Source organism: Salvia splendens, chromosome 15, assembly GCF_004379255.2.
Source record: "Salvia splendens isolate huo1 chromosome 15, SspV2, whole genome shotgun sequence".
Classification (NCBI taxonomy): Eukaryota; Viridiplantae; Streptophyta; class Magnoliopsida; order Lamiales; family Lamiaceae; genus Salvia; species Salvia splendens.
The window spans coordinates 331,123-358,879 of NC_056046.1; the positions used below are offsets into that span (position 1 = coordinate 331,123).

The 27,757-nt window shown below is 37.4% G+C and overlaps 6 protein-coding genes across 9 annotated transcripts; 3 read left to right on the forward strand and 3 right to left on the reverse strand.

The window, feature by feature from the left end:
* Positions 1-500: 500 nt before the first annotated feature.
* On the forward strand, positions 501-2,859 carry LOC121768381 (protein LIGHT-DEPENDENT SHORT HYPOCOTYLS 10-like). 2 transcript variants are annotated; one of them, XR_006043358.1, is made up of 3 exons: positions 501-1,206; positions 2,398-2,449; positions 2,550-2,859. XR_006043358.1 is itself a non-coding variant. In XM_042164872.1 (2 exons), the coding sequence occupies exon 1, from the start codon at positions 679-681 to the stop codon at positions 1,192-1,194; it is 516 nt and encodes a 171-aa protein (XP_042020806.1). In that variant the 5' UTR covers positions 501-678; the 3' UTR covers positions 1,195-1,206; positions 2,550-2,859. The 2 variants fall into 2 exon arrangements, 1 of the variants encoding a protein (XP_042020806.1); XM_042164872.1 differs by lacking the exon at positions 2,398-2,449.
* A 1,090-nt stretch (positions 2,860-3,949) lies between these two features.
* Positions 3,950-7,911, reverse strand: LOC121768380 (polynucleotide 3'-phosphatase ZDP-like). Of its 3 annotated transcripts, none has more exons than XM_042164870.1 (12): positions 7,569-7,911; positions 7,323-7,379; positions 7,125-7,184; positions 6,435-6,512; positions 6,137-6,193; positions 5,900-5,976; positions 5,542-5,623; positions 5,345-5,461; positions 4,943-5,064; positions 4,517-4,586; positions 4,357-4,439; positions 3,950-4,262 (listed from the first exon to the last, which is right to left on the reverse strand). In XM_042164870.1, exons 1-11 carry the CDS (start codon positions 7,809-7,811, stop codon positions 4,389-4,391), a joined length of 1,014 nt encoding a protein of 337 aa, XP_042020804.1. In that variant the 5' UTR covers positions 7,812-7,911; the 3' UTR covers positions 3,950-4,262; positions 4,357-4,388. The 3 variants fall into 3 exon arrangements, with proteins under 3 accessions (XP_042020804.1, XP_042020805.1, XP_042020803.1); XM_042164871.1 differs by having other exon boundaries at positions 4,343-4,439; XM_042164869.1 differs by lacking the exon at positions 4,357-4,439 and having other exon boundaries at positions 7,569-7,910.
* An 876-nt stretch (positions 7,912-8,787) lies between these two features.
* LOC121768551 (multiprotein-bridging factor 1a-like) lies at positions 8,788-10,468 on the forward strand (the record flags this gene model as incomplete). The annotated part of the gene is made up of 3 exons (XM_042165088.1): positions 8,788-8,866; positions 9,539-9,621; positions 9,726-10,468. Coding segments are annotated over 3 exons (270 nt in total), but the record flags the coding sequence as incomplete, so codon positions are not given.
* Positions 10,469-11,509: 1,041 nt separating this feature from the next.
* Positions 11,510-14,571, reverse strand: LOC121768552 (protein DELAY OF GERMINATION 1-like). The gene is made up of 5 exons (XM_042165089.1): positions 14,217-14,571; positions 13,082-13,368; positions 12,675-12,971; positions 12,088-12,199; positions 11,510-11,779 (listed from the first exon to the last, which is right to left on the reverse strand). Exons 1-5 carry the CDS (start codon positions 14,532-14,534, stop codon positions 11,510-11,512), a joined length of 1,284 nt encoding a protein of 427 aa, XP_042021023.1. The 5' UTR covers positions 14,535-14,571.
* An 8,871-nt stretch (positions 14,572-23,442) lies between these two features.
* On the forward strand, positions 23,443-24,240 carry LOC121768553 (putative B3 domain-containing protein At3g24850). The gene has a single exon (XM_042165090.1). It carries the CDS (start codon positions 23,443-23,445, stop codon positions 24,238-24,240), a length of 798 nt encoding a protein of 265 aa, XP_042021024.1.
* Positions 24,241-25,772: 1,532 nt separating this feature from the next.
* LOC121768554 (B3 domain-containing protein At3g25182-like) lies at positions 25,773-26,486 on the reverse strand. Its single transcript, XM_042165091.1, has one exon. The coding sequence runs from the start codon at positions 26,484-26,486 to the stop codon at positions 25,773-25,775; it is 714 nt and encodes a 237-aa protein (XP_042021025.1).
* Between the last annotated feature and the right edge of the window lie 1,271 nt (positions 26,487-27,757).

Below are 27,757 nucleotides of genomic sequence, written 5' to 3' on the forward strand. Positions count from 1 at the left end.
ATCTAATACTACTAAAAATAATCAGTTCCCAAACAAGTTACACTTCAATTAATTAGTAACAAAAATATATCTCAACGTCTACTTGCGTTTATGATTCTTGAAAGTAGATGGTAAAGATTAGCCGATTAAATAAAAAATCTGAATACTCTTCACTTGTCCCTATAAAGCTACAAAAAAAATTAAAATATAGAGTGAAAATTGTATAATTAATCCATAATTAACGCATCTTAATTAAAGCCCCAACAAATCAAATCTTAGTCTAAATCTTAGGGGAGACATGTTTCAATAAGCCTATGAATAAAAGTAGGATTTTATGCTGTCGATCTCACTTTCTCCCTAATTAATTAACTATGGTTTTAGTAAACCCCATATCTAGTTAACTAGGGCGGTTAATTTTTGATAATGATTGCTTTTCGATGATGCTAATTGCTAGTTGCTACCCCAATTTAAAATAAAATATTTAACACATATAGACACATAAAAAAGAGCATCATTCTAATTACACTTGGTACCATTAAAGGGAAGAAAATAGTGTTGTAAGGTAGAAAAAAAAAGAAAGCACTTTCCTTTTGGCCCATACCATGTTTCCTCAATAACCTCATTGATTTGATTTCCCACTCCAAAAATTTCCCATCTCACTATATCACTAATCACATTTCATCTCTCCCTTCAATAATCATGTCTAATAGTGGGAGAGTGGAAGGCTCATCTTCCGCAACGACTGCCACTGCACCGCCTCTAAGCCGATACGAGTCCCAGAAGCGTCGCGACTGGAACACGTTCGGCCAGTACCTGCGGAACCAGCGTCCGCCCTTGTCCGTGCCAGATTGCAACTACGGGCACGTCTTGGAGTTCATGCGCTACCTCGACCAGTTCGGGAAGACAAAGGTGCACATGCAAGGGTGCGTGTTTTTCGGGCAGCCAGAGCCGGCGGGCCCCTGCACCTGTCCACTCAGGCAGGCGTGGGGCAGCCTGGACGCCCTCATAGGCCGCCTCAGGGCGGCCTATGAGGAGAATGGAGGGGTTCAGGAGACCAATCCGTTCGCCAATGGGGCGATACGGGTCTACCTCCGGGAGGTCAGGGATTCCCAGGCCAAGGCGCGGGGAATCCCGTATCGGAAGAAGAAGAAGAGGAAGAAGACTAGTGAAACAGTCACCTCCACTTTTCACCCTATGCAGCATTCTGAGGTCTGAGTTTCTACTAAGGTGAGTTTTTTATAACATTTCTTGAATTTTATTATGTCAAAATTGATTTTTTAATATAATTATATGGAGTATTTTTGCTTAGGTCTGCAGCTGCAGAATAGGAACCCTAAATTAATTCAAAACCCTAATTTGCATGCCCTTTTGCTACTAATTAAGAGTGTATAAAAATATATAAATATGCAGCTTCAGTTCTTGAACATGAACATGTATACTTGAAACCAGCAAAGAGTTTTATTTTATTTTCTTGTATTTTATTTTGTGGGATTTGATTTTTTTTAATAATTTAATCATATAAATATATGTTTTGGTGTTCACAATTTTGGGGGTGAGTTGTTGAAATTCCAACACACACATGTATGTATATGTAGATTAATTATTTTCTCAATTGCATCAGTAGCTTGTTTGTATTGGGCTCAAATTTTTAATACTATACTTTTTCTTTCATTAAATTATAATCAGTGACAACCATAGGAATGTCTTTTCTCTTTCTAAAGTAACATCAATTTTTTGTTGTTGTCTCATATCTCTACAAAGATGAAGAGTCTGTTGCTTTGTCATTTCTATTAAACAGTAACATTAGTTAATTATGAGCAAGTACTCCTCAGATGATTAATTGACATATATGTCTATTTTCTTCTATTTTTGTGCTAACGCCCATTTTTGCTTCAAATTTCAAACAACTCTCTTCAACATTTCATTCCATATCAATTTGTATGCATGTGTGTGTGTGTATGTGTGAGAGAGAAGGAGGATTTATTGGTATCACTATAATTTAATTTTTGCTTCATAAGTAGGAAATAGGAGTTGGATTCTGCTTAAAATTACCTAGAGTTGGAGTAAATATGATGATTTTAAGATGAGTTAGTTTATTCTCCCATGAATGACTCTCAAATATACTCAAAATCACAATGATATGCCAACATATTCATCCTCAATTAGCTCACTAATTGTTTCCCTAATACATATTTAAATTATGAAGGACATTTTTGATTAAAATATTGATCTGGTCAATTTAGAAAATGAATTCCTTTTAATTTGCAAATATAGATTTAAGCAGATTCTGCGTGGTAAAAATTATTACTAGGCAAATTAAGATATGATATTAGCTGTCCTCATTACTATTTATCAATTGTGTGTTTGTGTTGCCTATTTTTCTTCATTACTATTAATTACATATTCTTACTTATATAGTAGGAGTACTTGGAGGTTGTATGCTTGTGCAAGTGACCATATATCTAGAGTGGTAGGTGGGCTTAATTAATAAGGTTTTAAATAAGAGAGAATAATATATATATTAACATATTTGGTGACAAGTTTAACATTGTTGAATTTGTAATTTGCAGCAATCTTGAAAGTGAAAGAAGAGAAGATATATGGCTAAAATGATCCATTCAGAATTCAGAGATAATTGCAGTTTTAAGCTTATAGCCGAATTGAACAAGCATACTGCAATTCATCAATTTTATATACTAGTACTGTTTATTTGTTATAAACAAAAGAATTTTGATGGGATTTATATTTCTTAGAAATATCAGTAATTAACAGCATTATATTTATCTGTTTTGTTGATGCACGATTTAAATGTCTTTATTTTAAGTTTTGTTTAAGCAACTGGACATTGAGTTTATGATATGTAGTAGTAGTTTATTTCAAGTTTTGTTGATGCACGCTTTTCGGTGTTTGCAAAATCTAGCTAGCTATATAAGTAGTTCTCCTACTTATTATTATAAATAGGGATGATTAATAGTTAATCAGTCGATTATGTTATTATCGAACCGATCACGTTGTTAATCAATTTAGAAACCACACCTGATAATAAAAAAGGTTTAATGATCGAGTGTGTGTGTTGGCCTAGTAGTATAGTGATACAAGCCAAAGGTCACAAATTTCAAATTTATGTTCATTTTAACAGCAAAACCTGCTTTGACTTATTACTTATTAACTGCATTACTTAATATCTTGGAGTTGACATCCTATTTAGAATCATTATCTCAGTACTATTGTATGGTTACAAATTTTCATCCACGCGAACTATTACAAAATAATCTTAGAATTAAAATCCATAGTATATCTATTTAAATTGACTAGAAGTCCAATATCCTTCCACCAATCAAGATAGCTTCCTATTAAGAATCAAGATCGAGTGTACAATAAAAAAAAAGTATAGATTATATATGTGAATGAAAGAATGAGAACATTACGGATTTTAACATTTTATGTTAACATTATGACGCAATTAAGATATTAAAAGGATCATAAGTATTTGAATGAATTGAATGATCAATTTTGATATTAATATTTACATATATTTTGAGCTGAATAGAGTTGTTGTGCGGCGGAGGTTGGCCGTGGCAGTGACCGGTGGGTGGAAGTTTAGAGCTGTCAATATTATTAGTTTTATTGTTTTATATGAAAAAATAATAAAATGCAAAAATTGTAGTGAGAAACAATGGTATTTTGTTGATTAGTAAAATGCTGTATAGGGATTATTCAACAATACTTTGCCACTGTTTGGAATTATCTTTTGGACCCGACGGAAAAAAAAAGCATCTTACCAATTAGGCTGCACTGCATAGTCATATTACCATTTGCACTTACCTTCAACTTAAAGGACAATTTTGTGAGTAAATTAACTTTCAAGAAATACACAATGAGGTAGGGACGGACCCTTCATTTCTTCTTATACCATTACCATATCCAGCAGGACCAGCACACACATACACACACACACTGAACATAGGAATTAAAATAAAATGGGTCCACTGTATTCATCTAATTCACAATAACAGTAATAATCTACTAGTCCTAAATCAGTTTAAATAAAGCTGGGTATCTAAACAACTAGACAATTGAATGACCAAGCATCAATATTACTTCAAAAGCTGATAACTATGCATCCACTCCACCAATCACTGCTTTGTTCCTCTTCCGTCTCCAGGCAACACCCAAACCTATTTATCCAAACCTATTTATCCCAAACAAAGTTGCGTATTCAAACCCAAATACTAATCTGTGACGAAGTAATCTTCAGGAACATAAAATTTTAGACCAACAGCCTGCAGTTACCAAATTGAAAATTTAAAGAAAAATAGTTAGCAAAGCAAATCGTGCTAAAAAGGACTAAGGGATGAGCTACCATAGAAGACTTTCATTAAGTTATTTTCCACCCCAAAAGTTGTCCTCTACTCCCTAATGAAGCTGACGCGCCAGCGTAAGAATGAAAACATGATAGCCTACTAAATGCACATGAGTATTCAATAGCATAAGCTTGAGATATATTCAATAAGAAATCCATTGCTTAGAAATAAACCTGTGCAAATTTTTTGTCAGCATCACTGTGATCTCCTGCTCTTCCAGCCGCATCACCAACATAAAAGGACCTAGAGAAAACATAGACAGGTCAGCTAACAATTTTTTTACCTCAGCGGTAATTTTACATTTTTTTCATCATGCCATAAATTGCTAGAGTAGTCCTCAAGGAATGACCTATTTGTGAAAGAACCTATTTTACTTTGATATTGCAAACACCCCGTAGACGATTATATTTGTCTTACAAACATTATCTTGGACAGAGGTAATTGTAATTTGTATGACAGAAACAGATGTGTGAGGTTATATGTGATTTACAGAATTAGCTAAGATTTCTAAAATAGATCTCAAGGATAGTTTATATAGTTTGTCCCTTAAGAATGAAACAAGAGAACTTCAAAGCCAAGATACTGAGCAAGAAAATAACTGTTCCATGTCAATCGGGAGACTAGAATTGAACTCTTTCTCCATAATCTTCCACATCCCAGGTTTTGGTTTCCGAAAGGGATCCTCAGATTGACCACTACTCACTCCACAAGCTATGAAAACCTGCATACAGCTAGTATTAAGTATGATTTTTTTATTCTTCAAGTAGTCAATCAGTGATGCAAAAAAGTGTTGGAAAATGGAAATTTCCTATGAAAAGAGTCTCATTTGTGCTCAAACCAAAAAGGTTCATGTTGACGCAGTATATTTCTCTTCAAAATGAGTGGATGGAGGTAGATTGGAGATATATTATATGGAAGTGCGATTGAATCATTCAATTTTTACAAATAAACAAGGAAGATTCTAATTGATGATGAAGATTATGTAAGCATATATAACAAACCTGAATGGGGACCTTCACAAGCTCAATGAAACTATTAAGTCTTCCAATTTTTGAATCTACAGCAGCCTGTCTCTTATTCTTCCAACGCTCAATATTAGATTCATTGGTAAATATAACCTGTTTTATTATCATAGCCTATCAATTTGTGTTGCATGAATCAAAAGGGCTCAGTAAATGTAAACAAAAACTGAACAGACCAGCTTGTAGCCATCACTATACAGATTCTGGAGCTTCTCTGGTATTGAAGGATACATGAGAGACCATGCATCTGCACCTACTCTAATATAAAAGGATAAAGTGTTACATATTAGTTTGGCACATGGTTCAGCTCCAGAAAGCATATGTCATTAAAAAATACATAACGCATAGATCAAAGATATTCCATTCCACCCCAATCCTGAAAATCAAAAGGTGCCGAGGTAAACAAATTGCTTTATTTTACGTATCTGGCAAACTTTATTGAACTTCACTATATGATCAGTTGACTAGGAATGACGCAATACCAAAGAACAAGCCAAACCATCATAAATTTCTTGCAAGAATTGCATATCATACCTTTTCACAGAGGTCTTTGCAAGACAACCATCAAAATCAAAGGCTGCAATTTTACTTGAATCATGAAGACCATCATCCTAATGAAGTAGGAAATTAAAGGAAAACCTCAGACTTTTCATACTTTCCTAGCCAGTGTTAAACCAAAGGTAGAAAATGATGTTGGATACACATAAAGTTCTGTCACATTGATCTTAATGAGTAAGAAGATAGAGATCAGCATTGTAATAATATACACACCCTTTCAAGAAATATAACTGTCTGAAATGCCTTCCATTTAGGCAACAATGTAGCATCCTGAAATTAAGAGATTAGTCTGAGAAACTTAGCAAAATACGTTCGAACAAAAACTTAATGCTATGTAACTTAAACTTCGAAGCAAAGAACTACTGGTTAAGCTGTTTTGAACATATTGTATTGGAAACATTGGGCCTAAGCCATAAAGAGATAGAGAATAATGGAGCTTCAAACTTACCAATGTATCCAATCTTCAATCTCAATACAATTTGAAGCTTCAGCAAGATATCAGGGCACATACCTTATACTTCTCTTTGATATCAGAAGCTGATACGGCTATTTCCAGCTGGAACTTTGTCCCTTCCTCAGATGTAAGCAACTACAGAATTTTTACGCAAATAAGCACAATAAAAATATTGGCCTCATAATGTCATGTCAGAATAAAGCTGTAGGAAAAGAACAGCAAAACTTTAAATCATATTGAGCATCTGCTGATGATAGAACATCTAAACAAACAGAGTAGAAACGATTAGTCTTGATGTGATGTGAAGTTCAAATGGTTCACACAGACTTGCGAAAGGCGATACAATTTAGAGCCTAAAGTTTCTAAAAAAACTTAACAAATAACAGAAAAAATTAGATGCTGAACTGAAATATAACAGTAGGTTTAGACAGAACTAAAGCATACCGATAGCACTAACTGATTCAAGACCATGCATATTCTGACCATGCACAAGTTAACCAGTCTACCGAGACCTGATGTTATGTAAACCAAAGAACATAATCTCACAAATTCACTTAGGGCCAAAAAACAATACATGGGCGGAAAAATAATCAGCCAGAGAAAGAACATGATTCGTCATTCTTGACGTGTCGTTAGACATGGGCAAACTATAGAAAAAAATTAGCATGATCATTTTTTCTCAATTCGAATATAACCTCAATCCAACCTCAATTGATTCAACAACAGATAAATAGCACATATCTCTACCTTTGGCTTCTTCGACTTTCCTTGATCTGGTTCATCATCATCCTCATCAACTTTACTGACCTAAGAGAATAAAACGAATATTATATCATAAACACATAGTTAGAAAAAGAAAGTTAAAACATTTTTGTTTATCTATGTTCATTCCCAGAGTACATTTTTGTAAAACATGCTTCAGCGAATTTGAGAGCAGATCAATACCTCAACAGCCTGTGCCCCTTCAATTACTAATTTCTTCACAGCCTCCTGATCACTGCCCTGCAAATTGACATGTTTAAATCACTACAGAACTTATCCCCCAGTTAAAAAGCAGCTAAAGAATCTGGTAAACCCAACCTTTTTAACAAATTAAAAGCAAAACAATGTGAAATACTTTTGGATTTTTCATCATCCGCAAACATAAAATCAGCATTCCGAGTCTCGAGAAAACGAATTAAAAATTTAGACCTTGAGAGAGGAGAATCCGGTGATTGCATCGACGGAGGAAGCGAAACCAGAAGCACCGAACGGAACGCAATTCAGGTGATGCCATTTGGTCATGTCGAATCCCCGGGGATCTTTGTTAACGAAACCAAACCGCAGCGCGCTGGCAGCGATGGATTTCGAGCATTTCTTGCACGAGGACCGACCGGACTTGGCGTACTCCGCCACCAATTTGACGGAGTCTGTTGACGGCGACGACGACGACATCACTGCGGATGGAATTGAGAAAGCCGAGAGAATGGGGTTGGGGTTGGGGTTGGGGTTGGGGTTTAGGGTTTTTCGATTGAATATATGAGTGAGCTGCGATTTCATATGAAAGTGTTGGGATTCTGAAAAAAGTGCTTTTCGCGGGAGATATTTTAGCAATTGTATTTTCTTTCTTTTTTTGCATACATAAATAAATAAATAAATAAAAAGAAAATCCAAGCATTTCAAGAATGTATACCCAAAAAACATAATTTTGGAGTATTTCCACCCAAAAAATAAGCCCCCTATTATTGCCTTACATAAAATCAACAGAAAATACAGCTCAATGAACAAATTTAGATGTCATTCATCCATCCTAATATCTTATGGAGTGTATACCAATGTTCATCAATAAAATGTACTCACAAAATGGATTCACCTCCATTATAGAGGAACAGTCTAGTATTTGAATAATAGTAAATTCCAACCAAATTTCTGGATTCAAAATTTTGGGGGATGGTTGGAAGTTCTTTGGAGTATTAAGCACAGGTACAAAGATATTTACTGATTTCTTTAATTATTCAATTCGATTAATCAAGATTAATTAGATAATAAGAGGTTCATTCCAGTTAATAGTGAAAGAACCCTTTTAGTTAATTAGTTAATTTAATAAATTGACTACTAAAATTTGAATTGTTGTTTTTAAAGATATGGATTAGTAATTATAATATTATTTATTTTAATAATAAAAATAGATAACTTAAAATATTAAATAAATATTTTTTTGACAATACCTATAACAAAAGCTTGTGATTTTATCTCAACAATTGTCACATTTTATAAAAAGAGATAAATGTTGTTTAAAGTGATTCGCAATTTCAAGTCATGTATTTTAACATATAATCCAAGCAAGTAAAGAAGAGTTTAAAGACGAGGAATTTGCTTGCAATGAAGATAACAATGCAGGAATATCATTTATGAGGAATTAATATAAATTTATGGGACAAACAGAGCTGCTTCCAGCAGTACCTCGTTGAATACCAGGAAGCTTGATGAAGATACAGAGAATCTTAGTCGTGAGTTGAATTTTGTTTTACTTTATTCTTCTCTGGTTTTGAATTATATTGATAACTTTTTTCATTCACATTTGAGATGAGATTCTTCTTGTTTCGGATATTTGTTGAACGCAATCTGTTTCTCTTGCCATGTTGCTTGTTGTGCCCTTATGCATCTCGGTCTACTTTAGTTGGAATAATTGAAACGAAAGCATCTTACACTAATAGATTCATCTTACGTACCTACTTCTCTTATACTCCATTAACTAATAAGCTGAATGAAGGAGGAATGACCATAAGTTCTCTTAACAACGGAACTATTATGTTTGGACCAACATGTATATTGCAAACTGATCAAGCCTTTGTTGTTTAGAATCTGAGACTTATGTTACTACTCTGTTTAATCTAAGAAACCACTTTTTTTTAATATCTGAGAAGTTAGACATGACGTCGTTTAGATTAAAACTCGGTTAGATTGTGGCTGATGTGATTGGTTGACCTAAATATTGAATGTGACTCGTGCTTCTTGACAACCGGTAAAAATTCAAACAATATCATGTTAATTAGGGCCTTAAACCCATGGGCGACGGTATATAGACTATCTCAGGACTGGGGAAGGCTGATCTCTTATCTATGTTGTGCAACAATCAATTTTCATCATTGGGTAACAAGCAAATTCAATTATTGTCACAGATGAGAAGGTTCCGACCGAATTAAAGAAGGCTATCATGCTGGCTCGAATGGATAAAAAACTCACCCAAGCTCAACTTGCTCAGGTCTGATCACTATCCATGTTTGATTAGCTGTTTTATACACTTCCAGATTAAGCTCAATCATTTTTTCATTTCTGATATAATCGAACATCCTTGGTGTGCTGCAGGAGATAAATGAGAAACCCCAGATCATGCAGGAATACGAATCTGGGAAAGCAATTCCCAATCAGCAAATCATATCCAAACTTGGTGTGAAATTGCGCGGAAAGAAATAAGAACGAGCAGTAGGGACAAGAGTGGCCTTTTTGGTATGTTTAGTGGTGTAAATGAGCTCTGTGCTATTGCCTTTCTCTTTCAGTGGTTTTGCCCCACGTATTAGGATTCTAAAGAAACATGCTTGTGATCTGATGCTTTTGAAACTTGATTATCTCAATTATCTTGAAAAATCGCTGGTGTTTATGTTGAAATAAGCCTTTGCTAAGGCAAGAAACAGCTTCTGTTTTTAATTTTTATTGAATAGGAATATACGATCTTGATTACACATAGTAGTACTAGTTAGGAAGGATGAATAATAAGTGTTTGCTCTAAAAGTTTTTTTGCTCCAAATTTTCCACGTTGTTTTCTGTGTCCGTCCATCGATGAAGACGATATATTTTTAGTAATTCAATTATATATTTCAATATTCATGAAATACAATCCTTAAATTAAACCATGCCGCGGCTGCGATCATGCTGAACACCCAAGCACGAATCCCGGAGCGGCGGCGACCAAGAACTCCGCCTCCTGCCGCAGCTTCATGATGCTCTTGATGGTCTTCAGCCGAAGATCCTCGGCCTTGTCGACAATGTCGCCGGTCTCTCCATCTTGACGTTTCCAACCATTCCAGTCGTCTCATCCTGCAAAAATGGCAATAAAAATAAAATGTGATAGAGATGATGACCTGGCTTTTGGAGTTGTTGACTTTATAGTGTGCAGTAACGAGAGCGCTACACTGTCGATAGTGATGATGACTTTATTCATTGCATTTAATCTCATAAATTCGTTGGTGGGTTGGGGGTAATTACATCATTGATGACTCATACGAATCGAAAAACTTAATGCTAACTCTACGGTATGGCAGTAAGCGCCATACTGCCTTGTCTTTCAATACCGATGACCACTTTATCTATGGTATCTATCTAACCCCATAAATTCCGCTCACTCACACTTTCACTAATCTACCAAGTTTTCAATTCTCTCCAATTTTCAAATATTAAAACCTATGTGATGTCTTACTCTATATTCCATTGTTATTATTTTTTACTAAAATTTATATTTTGAGCACAAAAAGGAATATTGTTCTTTAATTTTTCTCTTCTTCCCATCCTTGATCTGTTAGTACTAGTAGAGCTTTTAATTTTAACATCCCAATCCTAAGATATTTTCTTTTGTGATAACATAACATATAATGGGACCTCCATATACTAGTAGTATTAATTTTTTATTTGACTCTTACATAAAATATTAAAATTACTTGTGAAATTCATGTTGCGATCGATTAAAAATCACAACTACATAAAACAATAGATCCCTCATTAATTTTACTGTTCTGACTGAAGAATGAAATTTATATAAAATCATATAATTATTTACCTTTTAAATAAATTATAGATTCAAAATGTAAATAATTATAAATTTAAATTGGGTTAGTGAGTCCTGAATTAGTATTTTAAAAATTTAGTACGATAAATAAAATAAAATTAATAAAAGAAATAGAAAATGAAAAGCGCGGTGCATGCATATTTTTATAGACGGGAAGATGCGGAACTAAGCTAGACGCATAGCAAAGGTGGGAAATATAGTAGAAGCACTCCGATGGCAATAGAGATAGATATATTGCCTCTTGTTTTATTCTTTATTCCTTATCCTTAGTAGAAGAAAACACATATATACATACATGTGGAGGAGGAATTCAATTTGTGGTTGTTGATGTTTGTTCCTCCCTTTTGCAACCCCAGCAATGCATCGAGATGTGGAGCTTCTTCCCCGCGATTAGAAGATCCACGGCTTGCAACGGGGTGAGGATGCCCATCACCTCCTTGAGCGTCTCCATCCTCAGCCGATCCGCCGCCAACAGAACCTCCGCCATGGCCGCCTCGTGTGCGACCATGGCCATGGCGCGCTCCACCTCCCCCACGCTCTGCTTAGCCATCGTTGCCAGCGGCTCATCCGCTATTTCCTCCTATATGGTGTATACGGTTACATCCACCATGATTATTTAAAATTTACTAATTATAACTATTATTTATTAATTGGAAAATATATTATAATCAAACTATCGAGTGAACAATATAAAAAAGTTCATGCATACATATATTAATTATATTATAAGTCGGTATGTGATTTAGATTCTCTTAATACTACAAACCGGACATTCTGACCAATTGTATCATCAGAAGTTGATTTGACAATTGAAGGAGTGAGTGTGAATGACAATACTGTCTTTCAACATCAAATCAAATTGCCAGTAAAAAAAATAAATATTTACACCTGCAAAGAAGTAATCCTTGTGGAGAACTTGTCCTCCTCCTTGACAGTCTTGCAATGGAGAGCATTGATCAACACGAGCTGGCGCGCCGTGAGATCGGCGAGGTTACCCATCCTCTGGCCGAGGAGGAAGGTGATACGAGCATATTTCTAAGGATTATCCTGATATCTATATTATTTAGTTAGTTATTGATTTACCATATCTTTTCATATTTATTAGGATTATTTTCTTGTTCGTTAAGTTAGGGTATCCACTATTATAAATAGTGGACATTGTTATTCATTTGATTCATTGAAGAAATACAATTTATCCTTTTTATCATCTTTTACTTTTCTCTGCAATTTACTTTATCAAATCAATTTATCTTTTATCGTTCATTTATCTTTTCGTACTTTATTTTTTTGCAAGTTCATCTCGTCAAACCTTAATTGACCGAGAACCTGGGCTGCTCGACGGGAGGATCCCGCGAATGAACCTAACCCTTCTCCGGCAACCTCGCGCTGCCGGGACCGATACGAGTACCCTCGTATCATCTGGTGCTTTCATCTGATCTCTTCCTCCGAATTACCTCCATCATGTCGTCATCTACCTATGCTGCCTATTACCATCACCAATTCGACTACCGTGAGCCGCAATTCGCCCACCACCCATCGCAGCCCATATATCAGCCACCACACCACCACCCATCGCAACCCATATATCAGCCACCACACCATCCGATTGGATCGTTAGATCTGCAACAATCCTATCCACATGATAGGCACCTCCACGCACAATATCAACCCTACCAGACCCGACAGCCCACTTGCTGGGACCCGCCATGGGGGCGCATGCAACAGAGTTCTTCGACCTATGAGCAGTCCCCGCCTCACGGCTCATACCTCGCCTATGGTGAAGCGACATGCCAGGGTTCTGACCCCAATAATCCTGACCTCATGGCTCGATCGTTCTCCCCTGCTCAACTAGCCGCCGTAAACGATTACAACGAGAAGTTACGTGTGTATAGATTGGACCAAGCCGCCCTGCTCGCCCGTATGACCGCTTGGTTTGAGGAGAACACTGATGATGAAAATATAACTGAGGGGAACATTGATAACACTTTCACGATGGTATTGAGTGCGGATGTTCCCAAAGACATTCACGATGTTCCCAACAGCATCACCGATGTTGCCATCAACACTGCTGTCGGGGTGGATGTGAGCGATGAAATTGAACAGAGTGAAGGATCTCAAGACGAGGCACGTGAGATGTTGAGGGACAACATGGTACTCCCGAGATCTGCTCTGCAAGTGCTTCTCCAGAACCGAATTATGGGAGGACAACGTTTGTTGGACAAAGATGGCGTTGGGCACGTCTCCTTGAAAGTTCTCGACATCGCTATGGTCATCTCATCTATGGGCGTGAGTCGCGGGCTGAAGAAGGAGACGCACGATGCAGAGATATATGAGAAATTCAAGATTGCAGAAGAGGGGAAAGTGTTAGACGACGACCCAGCCCCACCAGCCGCGATCTCTCTGTCGTGCTGCCCCGGTATCGTGGTCACTGATGTTGTACTTGCTGATGATATCCGTCATAATATATGCATTCATGCTAAGACAGTGACAAGTGGCTATTATAATTGGACAGAGCAATCTTTTGCATTTGATCCAGGAGGGGATATGCGATGCTCGTTGTTGCTTCTTGGTTTCCACCTTGAGGGCAAGGTGAATTTTAACCGTGGGGGAGTTGATACGAGCATATTTCTAAGGATTATCCTGATATCTATATTATTTAGTTAGTTATTGATTTACCATATCTTTTCATATTTATTAGGATTATTTTCTTGTTCGTTAAGTTAGGGTATCCACTATTATAAATAGTGGACATTGTTATTCATTTGATTCATTGAAGAAATACAATTTATCCTTTTTATCATCTTTTACTTTTCTCTGCAATTTACTTTATCAAATCAATTTATCTTTTATCGTTCATTTATCTTTTCGTACTTTATTTTTTTGCAAGTTCATCTCGTCAAACCTTAATTGACCGAGAACCTGGGCTGCTCGACGGGAGGATCCCGCGAATGAACCTAACCCTTCTCCGGCAACCTCGCGCTGCCGGGACCGATACGAGTACCCTCGTATCAGAAGGCGTCGAGCTGGGAGCTGCAGACGTGGTAGATGAGGCGGATGAAGAGCGAGGGGCGGCAGCCCCCGACCCACATGAAGGCGTTCTGCAAGGCGGAGCACCACGGCGGCGACAGGAAGCACGGCGGGTTCTGCCTCGCCATGGCGGCCCGCCTCTCCGCGTACTCCCCGAAGTGCGCGACGCACTTGTCCCTCAGCCGCGCGAGATCCTCCTTGTCCGTGGCGGGGGAGTTGGCCGCCACGAGCTCGTCGAGGTCCTGCTGCTGCTGCGCCATCCAGCTGTGGAAGGAGCAGCGGAAGGGGCGGTGGTTTGTGGAGGCCATGGGTGAAGGGAGAGGTGGATGGTGCTCGGAATTTATAGGAATGTGGGCATGTGAGGGTGCAGTGCAGAGGTTGTCATCATCTTTTTTGTTTTGCTGTTTTCTACCATGGGAGAACAGGACAAACTGCAATCTTTGTGTTGGAAATTGGAGTGGATGTATGTCGATACTCCAACAAGACATTGATTAAATTGTTGATTTTGAATTTGAAGTTACTTCTGTTGTGTTGAGATTATACTTGGCCTAACGGTATCTAGTACTTCCTCGTATCTCATAAATTTTGTTACACTTTGACCTAGCAATGATTTTAAGAAATATAATACAAAGTGATTTTAAAAAGTTACTGGAGTGTGTTATATATTAGTTTTATACTAATAAAATGTAGGTGAGAATGAATTACTGGAATATGGAGGTCCACTACAAAAAATGATGCGACAAACATTGTGAGATTGACGGAAATGGAAAAATGTGACAAACTTTTCTAGGAAGAAGGGAATATTTTTTACTTAAGGGGCGATAAGTAATTATATCAGGGCCATGAGTATACGTAAGCATTAACCCGTCGAATGGTCGTCGAGAAATAGTGGCACAACAGGTTTTCTTTTTGGGTTTTCTTTGTGATTAGTGTATTACTAGCGGAGAAAAGTCATCTTCATGATAACATTAATTAGTAATGTTCATAAATATAGTGATATCGAATTTGTGATATAAGGTAAAGTCACTAATTCTATGGATATATCAAAATGACAATATTAAACTATTTTTCAGAGAAATGGTGACAAACGCAGGGAGTATCATTTCAATTTTATGAGTGACTTTCATAAGATTTAAGCAAGTCGAGTAATATAATTGAGTAATTAAACTTAAAGTACTAACTAAACTCGATGTCACTAGGGCAGCTAAGATCTCAAATTCAAGTTTGTTGTAACATAGTCTTTGAGTTTAATATTATAATTAAAATAAATTGGTTCAAGGAAAGGACGAAACAAATGAACGATCAGAGATAAAGTGTCCACCAGTTTTGAATCATAATTAATATATGTACCTGAGCAGTGTGCTAACCATAGTCCAAACCTAAAATTTGCTGCCCTCAATTAACCAAAAATAGAATTGGTATCAACTTGTGGGAACAGTCTGAATTTGATAGTATTTTTTTGTTTTAATATTCGATTTTAATATTCATGCAGCATTATTTTATTCTGAACCAACCATTTTCCGCAAGTAGCATATAGGACAAGCTGGTGTACCATTTTCTTTAACAAGTAATTTGTAGTATTACACAAACCACAAAATATTAAATTTATTAAGGGATATATGGTTCCAATTTTAGAGTGTTACACGAATCTCCTAAAATGCGTCTTGATTCAAAAACATTCAAACTCACAGTTTGATATTGCAATTTAACCCTCAATTTTTTGTGTACCATTTTGTCACACAAAGTCATATTGAGTATCTAATGAAACCTTTAACATAAAGGGGCAGTAATCAGTAAACTAAAACAAGGCTTTTACGAGTACTCGAAATGTGCTCGTAAAGTACTGAATTGATAGTGCTCGGTAGGGATGTCAGTGTATCCCGCAACCTGTGGGCTGGCCTGAATAGCCCGCCAAATTTATAGTGTTAGGGTTGAAAATCTAAAACCCAATAAAATTATAACCCGATTAGCCCGCATCCGATTAACCCGCAACCCATTAGGGTCAGACCCGAAAACCCGATGGGCTGGCCCGAAAACCCGATAAAATTTCTATTGTTCTATTTATTTTACCATAATTCGTCACTTCATTGATTATTTTATAATATATATAACTACAAATAACTTTCAATTTTATATTAAATATACAAATTATATATTAAATTTTATTAATCTTATATAATAGATAAATAAACGAGAAACTTCAAATTCACTAAAAATATATATAAATATCTAAGACATGCTTAAAATTTTCTCGAAATATGTTTATATTTCCTTTTGCACAAATCTCAAATATTAATATTTATTCATGTTTATGTTTAAATTTAAGCATACATCTCAAATTATCAAATTTATCACAATTAAACTTTTTACATTTTATAAATATAACTAATTTTCATCATTATTTATTGGATTGATCACGTGTTAATTTTATCGGTAGCAACCCGATTAACCCGTTGGGCTAGCTCGAAACCCGAGCTGTTAGGGTTAGGGCTGAACTTTTATAACCCGGAAAAATCACAACCCAATGGACCCGCACCCGATGAACCCGAAACCCGCTGGGCTGGCCCGATTGACATCCCTAGTGCTCGGTAAACGTTACTCGCTAAAGCCTATGGTTTTTGTGGAGAGTGTTCGAACAAATTTCGATTAAGGTGATTCAAATGTTCATGTGTTCTTGGATTTGAGTTTATGTGACAAATTCTATAGTGCTGGGGTTTGGTGCCCCTTGCACAGCGGAAGACTTGTACAAAATAAATTGTAATAATGGAGTGCTCATTTCAGTTGGAAGAAGCTCGGCTAGAAAGGAGTTCGGTAAGCTCGGCTTACCGAGCTGGAACTAGCCTGGAACTAGCCGAGAAGAAGAAGGCAGAAGTCGGTAAGCTCAGCGGTAAGGAAGCTCGGTAAGGAAGCTCGGTAAGGAAGCTCGGCGTTGAGCTGGAATGAGCCGAGAAGGAAGAGTTCGGTTGTAAGCCGAGAAGGAGTTCGGTTGTAAGCCGAGGAAGGAGTTCGGTCTTGAACCGAGGAAGGAGTTCGGTCTTGAACCGAGAAGGTAGAAGCAACCTAGCCGAACTAGCCGTTGGAGCAGCAGTTAGTTAGCTGAGATGTAGCGGTTATTCTTCTTGCTTTCTTGATTCTTCTTGTAGTTAGTTAGTAGCAGTTGCTACTTGATTATAGAGCTTTAAATAGCTCACCGTGTATGTAGTTTAGAAAAGAGTTTAATCAATAAAGAGTTTTCCAGTTTTCTCTCCAAGTTTATCATCTTCAATACTCAAAGTGTGAGTGTGTGTGTTTTCTGCATTGTGTGATCTCATACAACAGTGAGTGTGTGTGTGATCTTATTGAGTGTGTGAAAGCCTTGTGTGTGCGAATCCTAACAAGTGGCGCCGTCTGTGGGAAAAGGGATATTGAAGCTGATTTGCAGAGGATCAAACGGTTTCAGAGATGGCAGCAAGGCTTGATGCAGAAAAGTTCACAGGCAAGAATGATTATGGCCTGTGGAAGATGAAGATGAAGGCGGTTTTAATTCAACAAGGCTTGGCGGCAGTTCTTGCAAAACCAGAGGAGAAAGGAAAGGCTCCAGTGCTTGATGAAAAAGCTCAGGCAAAGATGGAGGAAATGCAGCTCAAGGCACATTCTGCAGTGATTCTGTGCCTTGGAGATAAGGTCTTGAGGGAAGTTCAAGAAGCCAAGACTGCGGTGGAGATCTTGGACAAGTTAGATGAAGTTTACTTGGCCAAATCCTTGGCTAACCGGCTGTATCTCAAGAAGAGGCTGTATGCCTATAGTTTTTCTGGAGATAGGTCCATCATTGAGCAGCTAGAGGAGTTCAACAAGATCATTGATGACCTGGGATCTGTTGATGTCAAGATCTCAGATGAGGATAAGGCCATTCTCACATTGAATGCCTTGCCTAGCTCGTATGACCAGCTAAGTGATGCAATTATCTATGGAAGAGATAAACCTATCACCTATGCAGAAGTCTATTCAGCCTTGATGGCCAAAGAACTCCAGAAGACAGCCAACAGAGGCTCTGCAAGCTCCAATGTTCAAGCTGCAGAGGCCTTGAATGTGAAGAAGTTCAAGAAGCAGAACTTCAAGAAGAAGTTTGAGGGCCCTAAACCCTCAAGTTCTGATGCTCAGAAGGAAACCAGAGCTTGCTATTGGTGCAAGAAACCTGGACATTTGAAGAAAGATTGTCATGCATGGAAGAGAAAGATGGCCTCTGAGGGACACAATCAATCTGATTGTGTGGAGAGTGCTGATCCCCCGGCTCAACTCATGAATATCAGTGATAGTGGGGTCAGTCATAGGTGGATAATGGACTCGGGGTGCAGCTTCCATATGTGCCCAAATAGAAGCTGGTTTCATGATCTTCAAGAAGCATCGGGTACGGTTGTTCTTGGTAATAATCACATTTGTCAGATCAAAGGAATAGGGAAGGTAAAGCTAAGCCTACAAGATGGCTCTATAAAGATCCTAACTGGGGTGAGGTATATTCCAGAAGTAAAGAGGAACCTCATCTCATTGGGAATGCTGGAACAGAAAGGGTTCACCATATTGATGAGTCAAGGAAAATTGTTTGTGAAATCTGGAGATGCAGTGATGATGGAGGCTGACAGAGAGCATATTCTCTATTATCTGAAGGCTAAGGCTGTTGATGGAGAAAGCAATGCAGTGTCAGATGATTCCATAATGCTATGGCACAAGAGATTGGGCCACCCAGCCGAAGGAAGCTTGAAAGAACTCATCAAGAAGGGTCTGATCTCTGGAGATTTCAACAAGATGGACCCCTGTGAGCAATGTATACTTGGAAAGGCTAAGAAGGCACCCTATCCTACAGGTATTCACTCTTCTACAGCCCCTTTAGACTACATACATAGTGATCTTTGGGGGCCTTCACCGGTGTGTTCAATTGGTGGAGGAAAGTATTATCTAGCTATCATTGATGACTATACAAGAAAGTTGTGGGTATATATTCTTAAAGAAAAATCTGAAACACTCACAAAGTTCAAGATATGGTGTAAGGAGGTTGAGCTAGAGAAGGGTAGAAGTGTTAAATGCTTAAGGACAGACAATGGCCTAGAGTTCTTGTCTGCTGAGTTTGATCTGTTTTGTAAAGAGAAGGGTATGAAGAGGCACCGGACTGTTCCTGGTAATCCTCAGCAAAATGGTGTTGTGGAAAGGATGAATAGGACAATCCTAGAGAGGGTGAGGTGCCTACTTCTTGGGTCTGGTTTGAGCAGCAGATTCTGGGGTGAGGCTGTGTATACAGCAGCCTATCTCATCAATAAATGCCCATCTACTGCCCTGAAATCTGAAACTCCTGATTACATGTGGTATGGAGCTCATAGTGACTACTCAAAATACAAGGTGTTTGGGTGTGTGGCCTATGCTCATGCTAGGCAAAGTAAGCTTGAAGCTAGGGCTCTGAAATGTATCTTGCTGGGGTATCAGAGGGGTGTTAAGGGGTATAGGCTCTGGTGTATTGAGCCCGGTAAGCAGAAGGTCTTGGTGAGTAGGGATGTGGTGTTCTTGGAGGATCAGATGCCATACCTGAAAGATAAGCTGGACTCCAGTGAAGATGAGGGTGATTTCTTCAAGGTGGAGCCTGTGGGGGTTGGCCTAGGAGCAGGTGGAGTTATTGACTCAGGGAGTGAGTCTGATTCAGATAAAGAAGAGGCTCCAACTCAGGGCAACCAGGCTGGTGAGTCTATATCAGACTCTATCAGAGACTATCAGCTTGCAAGGGACAGAGTTAGAAGAGAAACAAGGCCACCAACAAAGTTCTCTGATGTTGTGTATTATGCTCTGTGTGCAGCTAAAGGTATTGATGGTGCAGATCCACTCACATATAAAGAAGCTATGCAGAGTAAAGATAGAGAAAGATGGATTGAAGCCATGAATGAGGAAATAGAGTCTTTACTCAAGAACAAAACATGGATTTTGGTGGACAAATCCAAGCTGAATACAGATGGAAAGGAGAGGAAGCTGATCAGTTGCAAGAAATTGATCAATGTTTGTGCAAGAACTGAGATGAGCCCTCAGGTGGAGAATTGTAATAATGGAGTGCTCATTTCAGTTGGAAGAAGCTCGGCTAGAAAGGAGTTCGGTAAGCTCGGCTTACCGAGCTGGAACTAGCCTGGAACTAGCCGAGAAGAAGAAGGCAGAAGTCGGTAAGCTCAGCGGTAAGGAAGCTCGGTAAGGAAGCTCGGTAAGGAAGCTCGGCGTTGAGCTGGAATGAGCCGAGAAGGAAGAGTTCGGTTGTAAGCCGAGAAGGAGTTCGGTTGTAAGCCGAGGAAGGAGTTCGGTCTTGAACCGAGGAAGGAGTTCGGTCTTGAACCGAGAAGGTAGAAGCAACCTAGCCGAACTAGCCGTTGGAGCAGCAGTTAGTTAGCTGAGATGTAGCGGTTATTCTTCTTGCTTTCTTGATTCTTCTTGTAGTTAGTTAGTAGCAGTTGCTACTTGATTATAGAGCTTTAAATAGCTCACCGTGTATGTAGTTTAGAAAAGAGTTTAATCAATAAAGAGTTTTCCAGTTTTCTCTCCAAGTTTATCATCTTCAATACTCAAAGTGTGAGTGTGTGTGTTTTCTGCATTGTGTGATCTCATACAACAGTGAGTGTGTGTGTGATCTTATTGAGTGTGTGAAAGCCTTGTGTGTGCGAATCCTAACATAAATAAATCAGATAAAAATCTATTTGACTGATTATGCGATTAATCAATTCACATGTTAAACACAGAATTGCATGCTAGAACGCAAATAATTCATGCTCAAAGAAAATAAATCCTAAAACATGAATTCTACGGCTTAGAGTTACCGATTTGATTCTCCAAAGAATCGTTGATTGCTCTAGCCTTCTCCACGATGATCTTCAATACTAGACCACGGATCTTCTGATTGGTTCCCGAACTGTAGCTCGATATCAGGGTGGACTGATCTTATCAAAATACTAGGACTCGAATAAAAGAAGACAGAAATTCCTCACGGATGAGAGCTGAAGAATTTTCGAGCTCCTCTACTAATTAGAGATGGGGACGAAAATTTCATAGAATAATAACTGTGTTTTGTGTCTAATTTATTCTCCTATTTATATTAAGTTCTTATTGGGCTCAGTCAGGGATCTATGGAAAGTTTTGGATATGGCCTCACCCAATTAGCTTTTTACTAATTAAATTGAACCCACAATTTAATATAAGCTTATATTGGAATATTACGAGCAGCCACTACAAAAGTAATATTGCACTGCCCATCCAAATCTGAAATTACAAGTAATCCGAGTTTCCGTTATGTTTATTGTTTATTTCCCGCGCTTAAGATATAAATGTCCATTAATTAATTAATGTCTGCTATAGAATTAATTAATTAACATCTTATTAATTCAAAGAGTGGACTTAGCAAGAAACACTTATTTATTATTCATGGAATAATTAAATTCCAACTGGCCAGATTCCGAATAATTAAACATTGTTCAAGCTCCTCTTGAGGACATTATCAAGCCAGACTCACCTCGCGCGCGATTCAATATAATAGCAATCTTAGCACCGCTAGATATTAATCACCACTACCCAATATATCATGATTATTGGGTTGCGAAAAACCCGCATCATTTAATAAGTCAAAGTAGTGCATAACCAATACCGTAGGCTCAATGCTAACGTACGTAGATTAAGAAATAGTTATTTATCAAGATCTAGTCTTTTAGTAGATAGCATAAAGACACGTCTTGCTGTTAGATCCATTCAGTGCTATACCACACCAACATCATCTTATTTCAAAAAGGCTTAGAAATAATCGGACAGATAATTTTCCTGTCCGTCCTTGATAAATTTGAGTAACATATATATATATGATTTCATATATTAGGAGTTATGCTAATTTGCAGTCCTAATTTGATAATTTAATAATGTAATACACCAATGAAGGTAATATGCAATTTTCGTCTATATCAGATAATAGTATTGTATACGGATTGTACGAACAATTGAGGGTTGCAATCTAGGAAATACTCCTCCATCCGTCCTTCAAAAATATGGATATTTGGAACGACACAAAAATTAATGCACAATAGGAGTATGAGATGTGATCAATTGCTAACTTTCTCAAGTTGTTAACTTACTAACTTATCTACGCAGTGTATTAAAAATGTCAACATGATGACATTAAAATGTAAACACATAATTTTGTTGAACTTCAATATAATGGGTTGATATTATGCGTTGACATTTTTAATACACTACATTGATGAGATAGCAGAGTTAGCAACTTAAATAATTAACAATATAACGCACCCCATAGGAGTATACTACAAAGAAAAGGCCAAGGAGATTTTTAATAAAATGACGGATATTAATTTGTATTTCTAACTAAACACAAACACTTTAAAAAACGTCCTTGTTCTTGGCGTCCCAACTAAAAATAGAAGGGACGACAATGAAAGCGTCATTGAAAAGCCAAAATTAAGACAAAAATTGTTAGTATTTTTAAAATTTCATAACATAGTTAATTGCGTAAATATTTTTGTATCCTTAAAAAGTAGTTGTAGTAGTACTCCCTCCGTCCCAACTAAGTTGATACAAAACTTTTGGGCACAGAGATTAAGAAATTGTGTTAAATAGATTAAATGAAAGTATAATAAAATAGGAAAGAGAGAAAAATAGGAGAAATAAAGAGAGAGTAAAGTAGATGATGAAATAAAATAAGAGTGATCGGATGTTTTATTTTTTTGTCAAAAAGGGAAATGACTCAACTTTGTTGGGACGTCCCAAAAAGGAATGTGACTCAACTTAGTTGTAACGAAGGGAGTAGTTAATTTTTCGTAATATAGGAGTACGTTGCAAAATCCTTTTGCTTTTCAGTTTAAGCGATTTTTGGTAGTAGTACTCTGTCTTCGTCATTCGTTGTAAAAAAAATTGGTTTAAGCGACGAATAATTCTACCACAATTTCTAAGGTTCTTTTATTTTTGTAAACCTAAACCTCAAGTTTCTTCAACATAATGGATTCGATTACCATAGACTTTAATTAATTCTATTTAATTAAAAAAATCGGTCAAATTATATTATGAAAATACAATGCATATCTCTATTGCCACCTATAAGCATCACCAATCTTTCAAATTATTCTTTACATACTATAATCTCGAATCCTCATAGAAAAGGGCTTCGCATATCCCCTATAAAACCCAAAAACTTCCACATTAATTCAATCATAAAGAAAGATGGTAGTGCATAGAGATATAACCAAGGATGATCTCAAAGACTACCTTCACAGGCCTGTGGATCTCTTCGACGCCCTATGCATCGTCGCCGAACGAGCAACGGAGATACGCGACAGCGAGGAGAAGGCGTTCCGGGAAAGCCAACGTGCTGTCGACCGCAAGGGCAAAAAGCCGATCATCTGCATTTTGCCGAAAAGGCCTAGAGACGAAGCCGCCCCAGCCCCCGCCCCCGCCGCCGCTGCGAGGCCTAAGCGAAGAAGGGCGCCCCTTCCCCCCCTCTCGCCGAAGCCGAAGCGGGTGAGAAGGCCGCTCCCTCCCCCCCTCCGCGAAAAGCCGCCGCTGCCGGCGGAATTTTACACCACGATCAAGGAGATGGCCCTAGCCAAAAAAGCGGTTGCAACGGAGGCGAAATTGGTGATACAGAAGCAGCTCACCAGTACCGACCTGAGCAGCGGCCACAACCGCCTCTCGATTCCGTTCAACAACATCGAAAATGATTTTCTCACGGAGGAGGAGAAGCAGTATCTCCTCGGCCAAGATGAGAAAAAGAAGAAGCTGTTTCTTGAGGTGGAGATCCTGCAGCCGTCGCTGGAGGTGGAGACGGTGAGGTTTTGCCGGTGGGATATGCCCAAGGAGAACGGGAAGACGTCGTCCACCTACGCGATTAGAGGGAAATGGAATGCGATTGTGAACAACAATGACCTCATCCTGGGGATGACGGTGCAGCTGTGGTGTTTTCGGGTTGATCGGGAGCTGTGTTTCGCACTCGTCAGTGTGCCAACGAATCTCGCCGACTGAATTCCGGCGGTGGTCGGGTTCTGGAATTAGGGTTTTAGGTATTGTGGGTTTTGAATAATTAGTTTATGTCGTGGTATTGTTTGTTTGTTTGTTATCTTTTATTCTTTGTATTGTTTGTGATTATTTTGTCATCAATTATCCAACAATTTATGGTTATTAACTTTGGCTTCTAGGCTTCAAGTAATGAGAATGAGTATGTTTTAGTTTTGGTTATTTGTGGTTACTTTTTCTATTTCTATTTCAATTTCAATTTATCTTTTCTCGTTCATCGATGTATAGGTATTTAATTAGTTACTCTTACGAAATACTAATATAAATTGGTTAGGGTTTTAATTTGGATATAGTTGAGAAATTTGTTAACGCATGTGTTGATGTGCAGATATCGATGGCCAGCTGTTTTTTTAAAAAAAAGATAATAATTTATAATTACTTGATTCCCACTACTTCATCTTTTTAAAAAACAAAAACTTTAATAACGAGATATACAATTCAAATTATATTGCGAAAAAATAACGAGCAAAGATTCTATACAACATCAACCATGATAACGATAAATTCGTAATTTTTCTTAATGCATTCAATCCACGTTTCACAACCCTTCTTCTCAACACAAGCATCATACTATTGACTCATTGTAACATTAACTTAATAAGTGGACTTATAAAACTAAAGTAAAGATTCAATCATTTTCTAAGTTTTTAATCATATATAGGATGATTCAACCTCCACAAATTCATGGTCAAGATGATGAGCCAAAATGACGAGATTAGAATGATTTTCACTAAATGATACTCCCTCCGTCCCATAATAGATGTCACACTTTCCTTTTTAGTTTGTCCCATAAAAGATGTCACATTTCCTTTTAAAAAAAAAGTTATATCTCACATTAATATATATATATATATATATATATATATAGAGGTGTGATCAAATACAAACTCTCTAAAATACAAACTATACAAACTATGTCACCGGAGTGTACAAATTCTGTCACCGGAGTGTACAAATTATGTCAACGGACTGTACAAATTCTGTCACCGAGGGTCGATGTCAACGGAATGTACAAATTATGTCACCGGGGGATGTACTGAGTGTACAAATTCTGTCGACGGGGGTGTCCAAATTCTGATTTTTCGATGTCAAAATGTTGACATTAGAAAAATCTCTTATATTAACCGTTGATTAATTGTATTAAGTGAGTATGATTAAAGTTTGTATAGTTTGTATTTTAGAGAGTTTGTATTTTATCACACCCCTATATAGATATATTATTTTCTCTTTTCATCTAAGACACAAAACATCTTCTAAAATCTGGTGTCATTCTTCAACTATGTCATCTACTATGTGACAGATGGGTACTTAAAACTCATTCTCACTAAAATTAAAAACGATAAATTGTCAGATGGAGTAATTGGTTACAATAAAACAATTGGAACATTAACAACAAGTAACCACTAACAATTCATTCTAACAAGCAATATTAGTTAAACCCTAAACCCTTTCCACAAAACATAAAACCCTAATTCCTAAATTCAAGCGGCACGATTCCTCGGCACCTTCACGAGCGCGAAGCACAGCTCCCGATCAACCCGAAAACCCCACAGCTGCACCGTCCTGTTGAACCGGAGTTTATTGCTCTTCACAATCGCATTCCAACTCCCTCGAATAACGTAGGTCGACGACGTCTTCCCACTCTTCTTCGGCATATCCCACCGGCAAAGCTTCACCGTGTCCACCTCCAGCGACGGCTGCACGATCTTAACCTCAAAAAACAGCTTCTTCTTTTTCTCATCTTGGCCGAGGAGATACTGCTTTTCCTCCTCCGTGAGAAAATCGTTTTCGATGTCGTTGAACGGGATCGAGAGGCGGTTGTGGCCGCTGCTCAGGTCGGTATGGTAGAGCTTCTTCTGTATCACCAGTTTGGCCTCCGTCGCGGCGCCGTTTTTTACTAGGGCCATCTCCTCGATCGCGGCCTGGAATTCCTCCGGGAGCGGCGGATTTCCTGCAAGGAGGGGAAGGGGTGGCCTTCTCTTCCGCCTTTTTGGCTTTGGCTTTGGGACGGATTCGTCTCTACGCCGCTTGAGGGTTTTGGCCTTGTGGTCGACAAGGGGTTGAGTTTCCGGCAATGCCTCGTTTTCGTGTATCTCCTTTGCTCGTCCGACGACGGCGCATAGGGCGCCAAGGAAATCAACCTTCATGTGAAGCATGTCTTTCATATCATCCATGGTTATGTCTCTCTTCTCCATCTTTGTGGATTGAGAAATGAATGTGAGAATTTGTGTCGAGAGTTTTAAATTTTTTTAGATTGAATAAAGAATGAATTGGAGATTTAAGAGATATGGGGTAAAAAAGATTCAAGACCTATGTCTCATAGTTATCTTGCAACAAATTAAAATTCAAATATGTTACCATATCTAATCTATTATCCATATACCTATCCAATCCCAAATTAAGAGATATGGTGTAAAGAGAAATATAGGATAATTACTTTTATTTAATCTATATCCTAAATTAAAGACTTGATGTGATTGATTAATCCTATCAAAATATACAACTGATTTCACATTGAACGGTAGATGACTATCCGTTAATACTCGGCCGAATATGCCTTGATTGTATTTATTGAAAAAAAAGGTTAACAAAGTAGTACTAATTTTTTTATCACTAGACTTTGACAAAAAATTCGGTGACATCATGGTAATGAGTATGTCTATTTGTGAAATAATAAAGAAAATCTCATTTCTCGTGACTCTATTAATAAGTTCAATAAATTCATGGGAAACTAAAATCCCTTCATGGTTTACACTGATAGACAGCGGAATCAAATGTTATACTAGTTCATTTTGCTGAAACTAAAATTCAAATTATCGTCCTATAAAAATATAAAATCAAAATATATTTCCAATTTGTGACCCATAAACTAATCAAATCTTAAGTTACAAATAGTGGGTAGACAGTAAATATCGAATTAATGAAGATGCGTATTACCTCATGATATCAACTTTGTCATATAGGAGAATAAGTGAAAGCTCAAAGATGTGTTACTATTTTCATTGGTGTATAACGTTATTTTATAAAATTTATCAAGTTAGGACAGCAACATTATCATCACTCCTAATAATATACATGTAACAAATTTATCTAGTTTGGACAAATTTATTAGTATTACGTATATACATATAACAAATTTATCTAGTTTGGACAAATTTATTAGTGTATTACGTATATACATGTAACAAATTTATCTAGTTTGGACAGCAAAATTATCATCGCTACTAATAATATTAGGCTTTCTTCAAAGCAACGAATTTGGCTCTTAATATATTTGCTCTAATACTTTTATTAATTTTATACTACTAAAATAATCTTATTTTGGTTAGTTGAATAGAAATTCTCATAAGAAGCTCAATTTAAGATTTTAGTGCATAAAATAATTAAAAAAAGATGATTTGGGCCAATTCTTGGATCACTTTTCCATATTTTCTTACATACTTTTCCACCAAGCCCACATATTGTT

What these genes read in the sequence shown, in the direction of transcription:
- LOC121768381 (XM_042164872.1), top strand. Translation starts at nt 679, where the DNA reads ATGTCTAATAGTGGGAGAGTGGAAGGCTCATCTTCCGCAACGACTGCC.
- LOC121768380 (XM_042164870.1), bottom strand. Translation starts at nt 7,811, where the DNA reads ATGTCGTCGTCGTCGCCGTCAACAGACTCCGTCAAATTGGTGGCGGAG. An exon ending in CCGGATTCTCCTCTCTCAAG is followed by an intron (nt 7,380 to 7,568) that starts GTCTAAATTTTT and finishes GTCAATTTGCAG; the next exon opens with GGCAGTGATCAGGAGGCTGT. An exon ending in CTCCCGATTGACATGGAACA is followed by an intron (nt 4,587 to 4,942) that starts GTTATTTTCTTG and finishes TGTTTTCTCTAG; the next exon opens with GTCCTTTTATGTTGGTGATG.
- LOC121768552 (XM_042165089.1), bottom strand. Translation starts at nt 14,534, where the DNA reads ATGGCCTCCACAAACCACCGCCCCTTCCGCTGCTCCTTCCACAGCTGG. An exon ending in TCTGCAGCTCCCAGCTCGAC is followed by an intron (nt 13,369 to 14,216) that starts GCCTTCTGATAC and finishes AAGCACTTGCAG; the next exon opens with AGCAGATCTCGGGAGTACCA. An exon ending in GATGGTAATAGGCAGCATAG is followed by an intron (nt 12,200 to 12,674) that starts GTAGATGACGAC and finishes CCTCGGCCAGAG; the next exon opens with GATGGGTAACCTCGCCGATC.
- LOC121768553 (XM_042165090.1), top strand. Translation starts at nt 23,443, where the DNA reads ATGGTAGTGCATAGAGATATAACCAAGGATGATCTCAAAGACTACCTT.
- LOC121768554 (XM_042165091.1), bottom strand. Translation starts at nt 26,486, where the DNA reads ATGGAGAAGAGAGACATAACCATGGATGATATGAAAGACATGCTTCAC.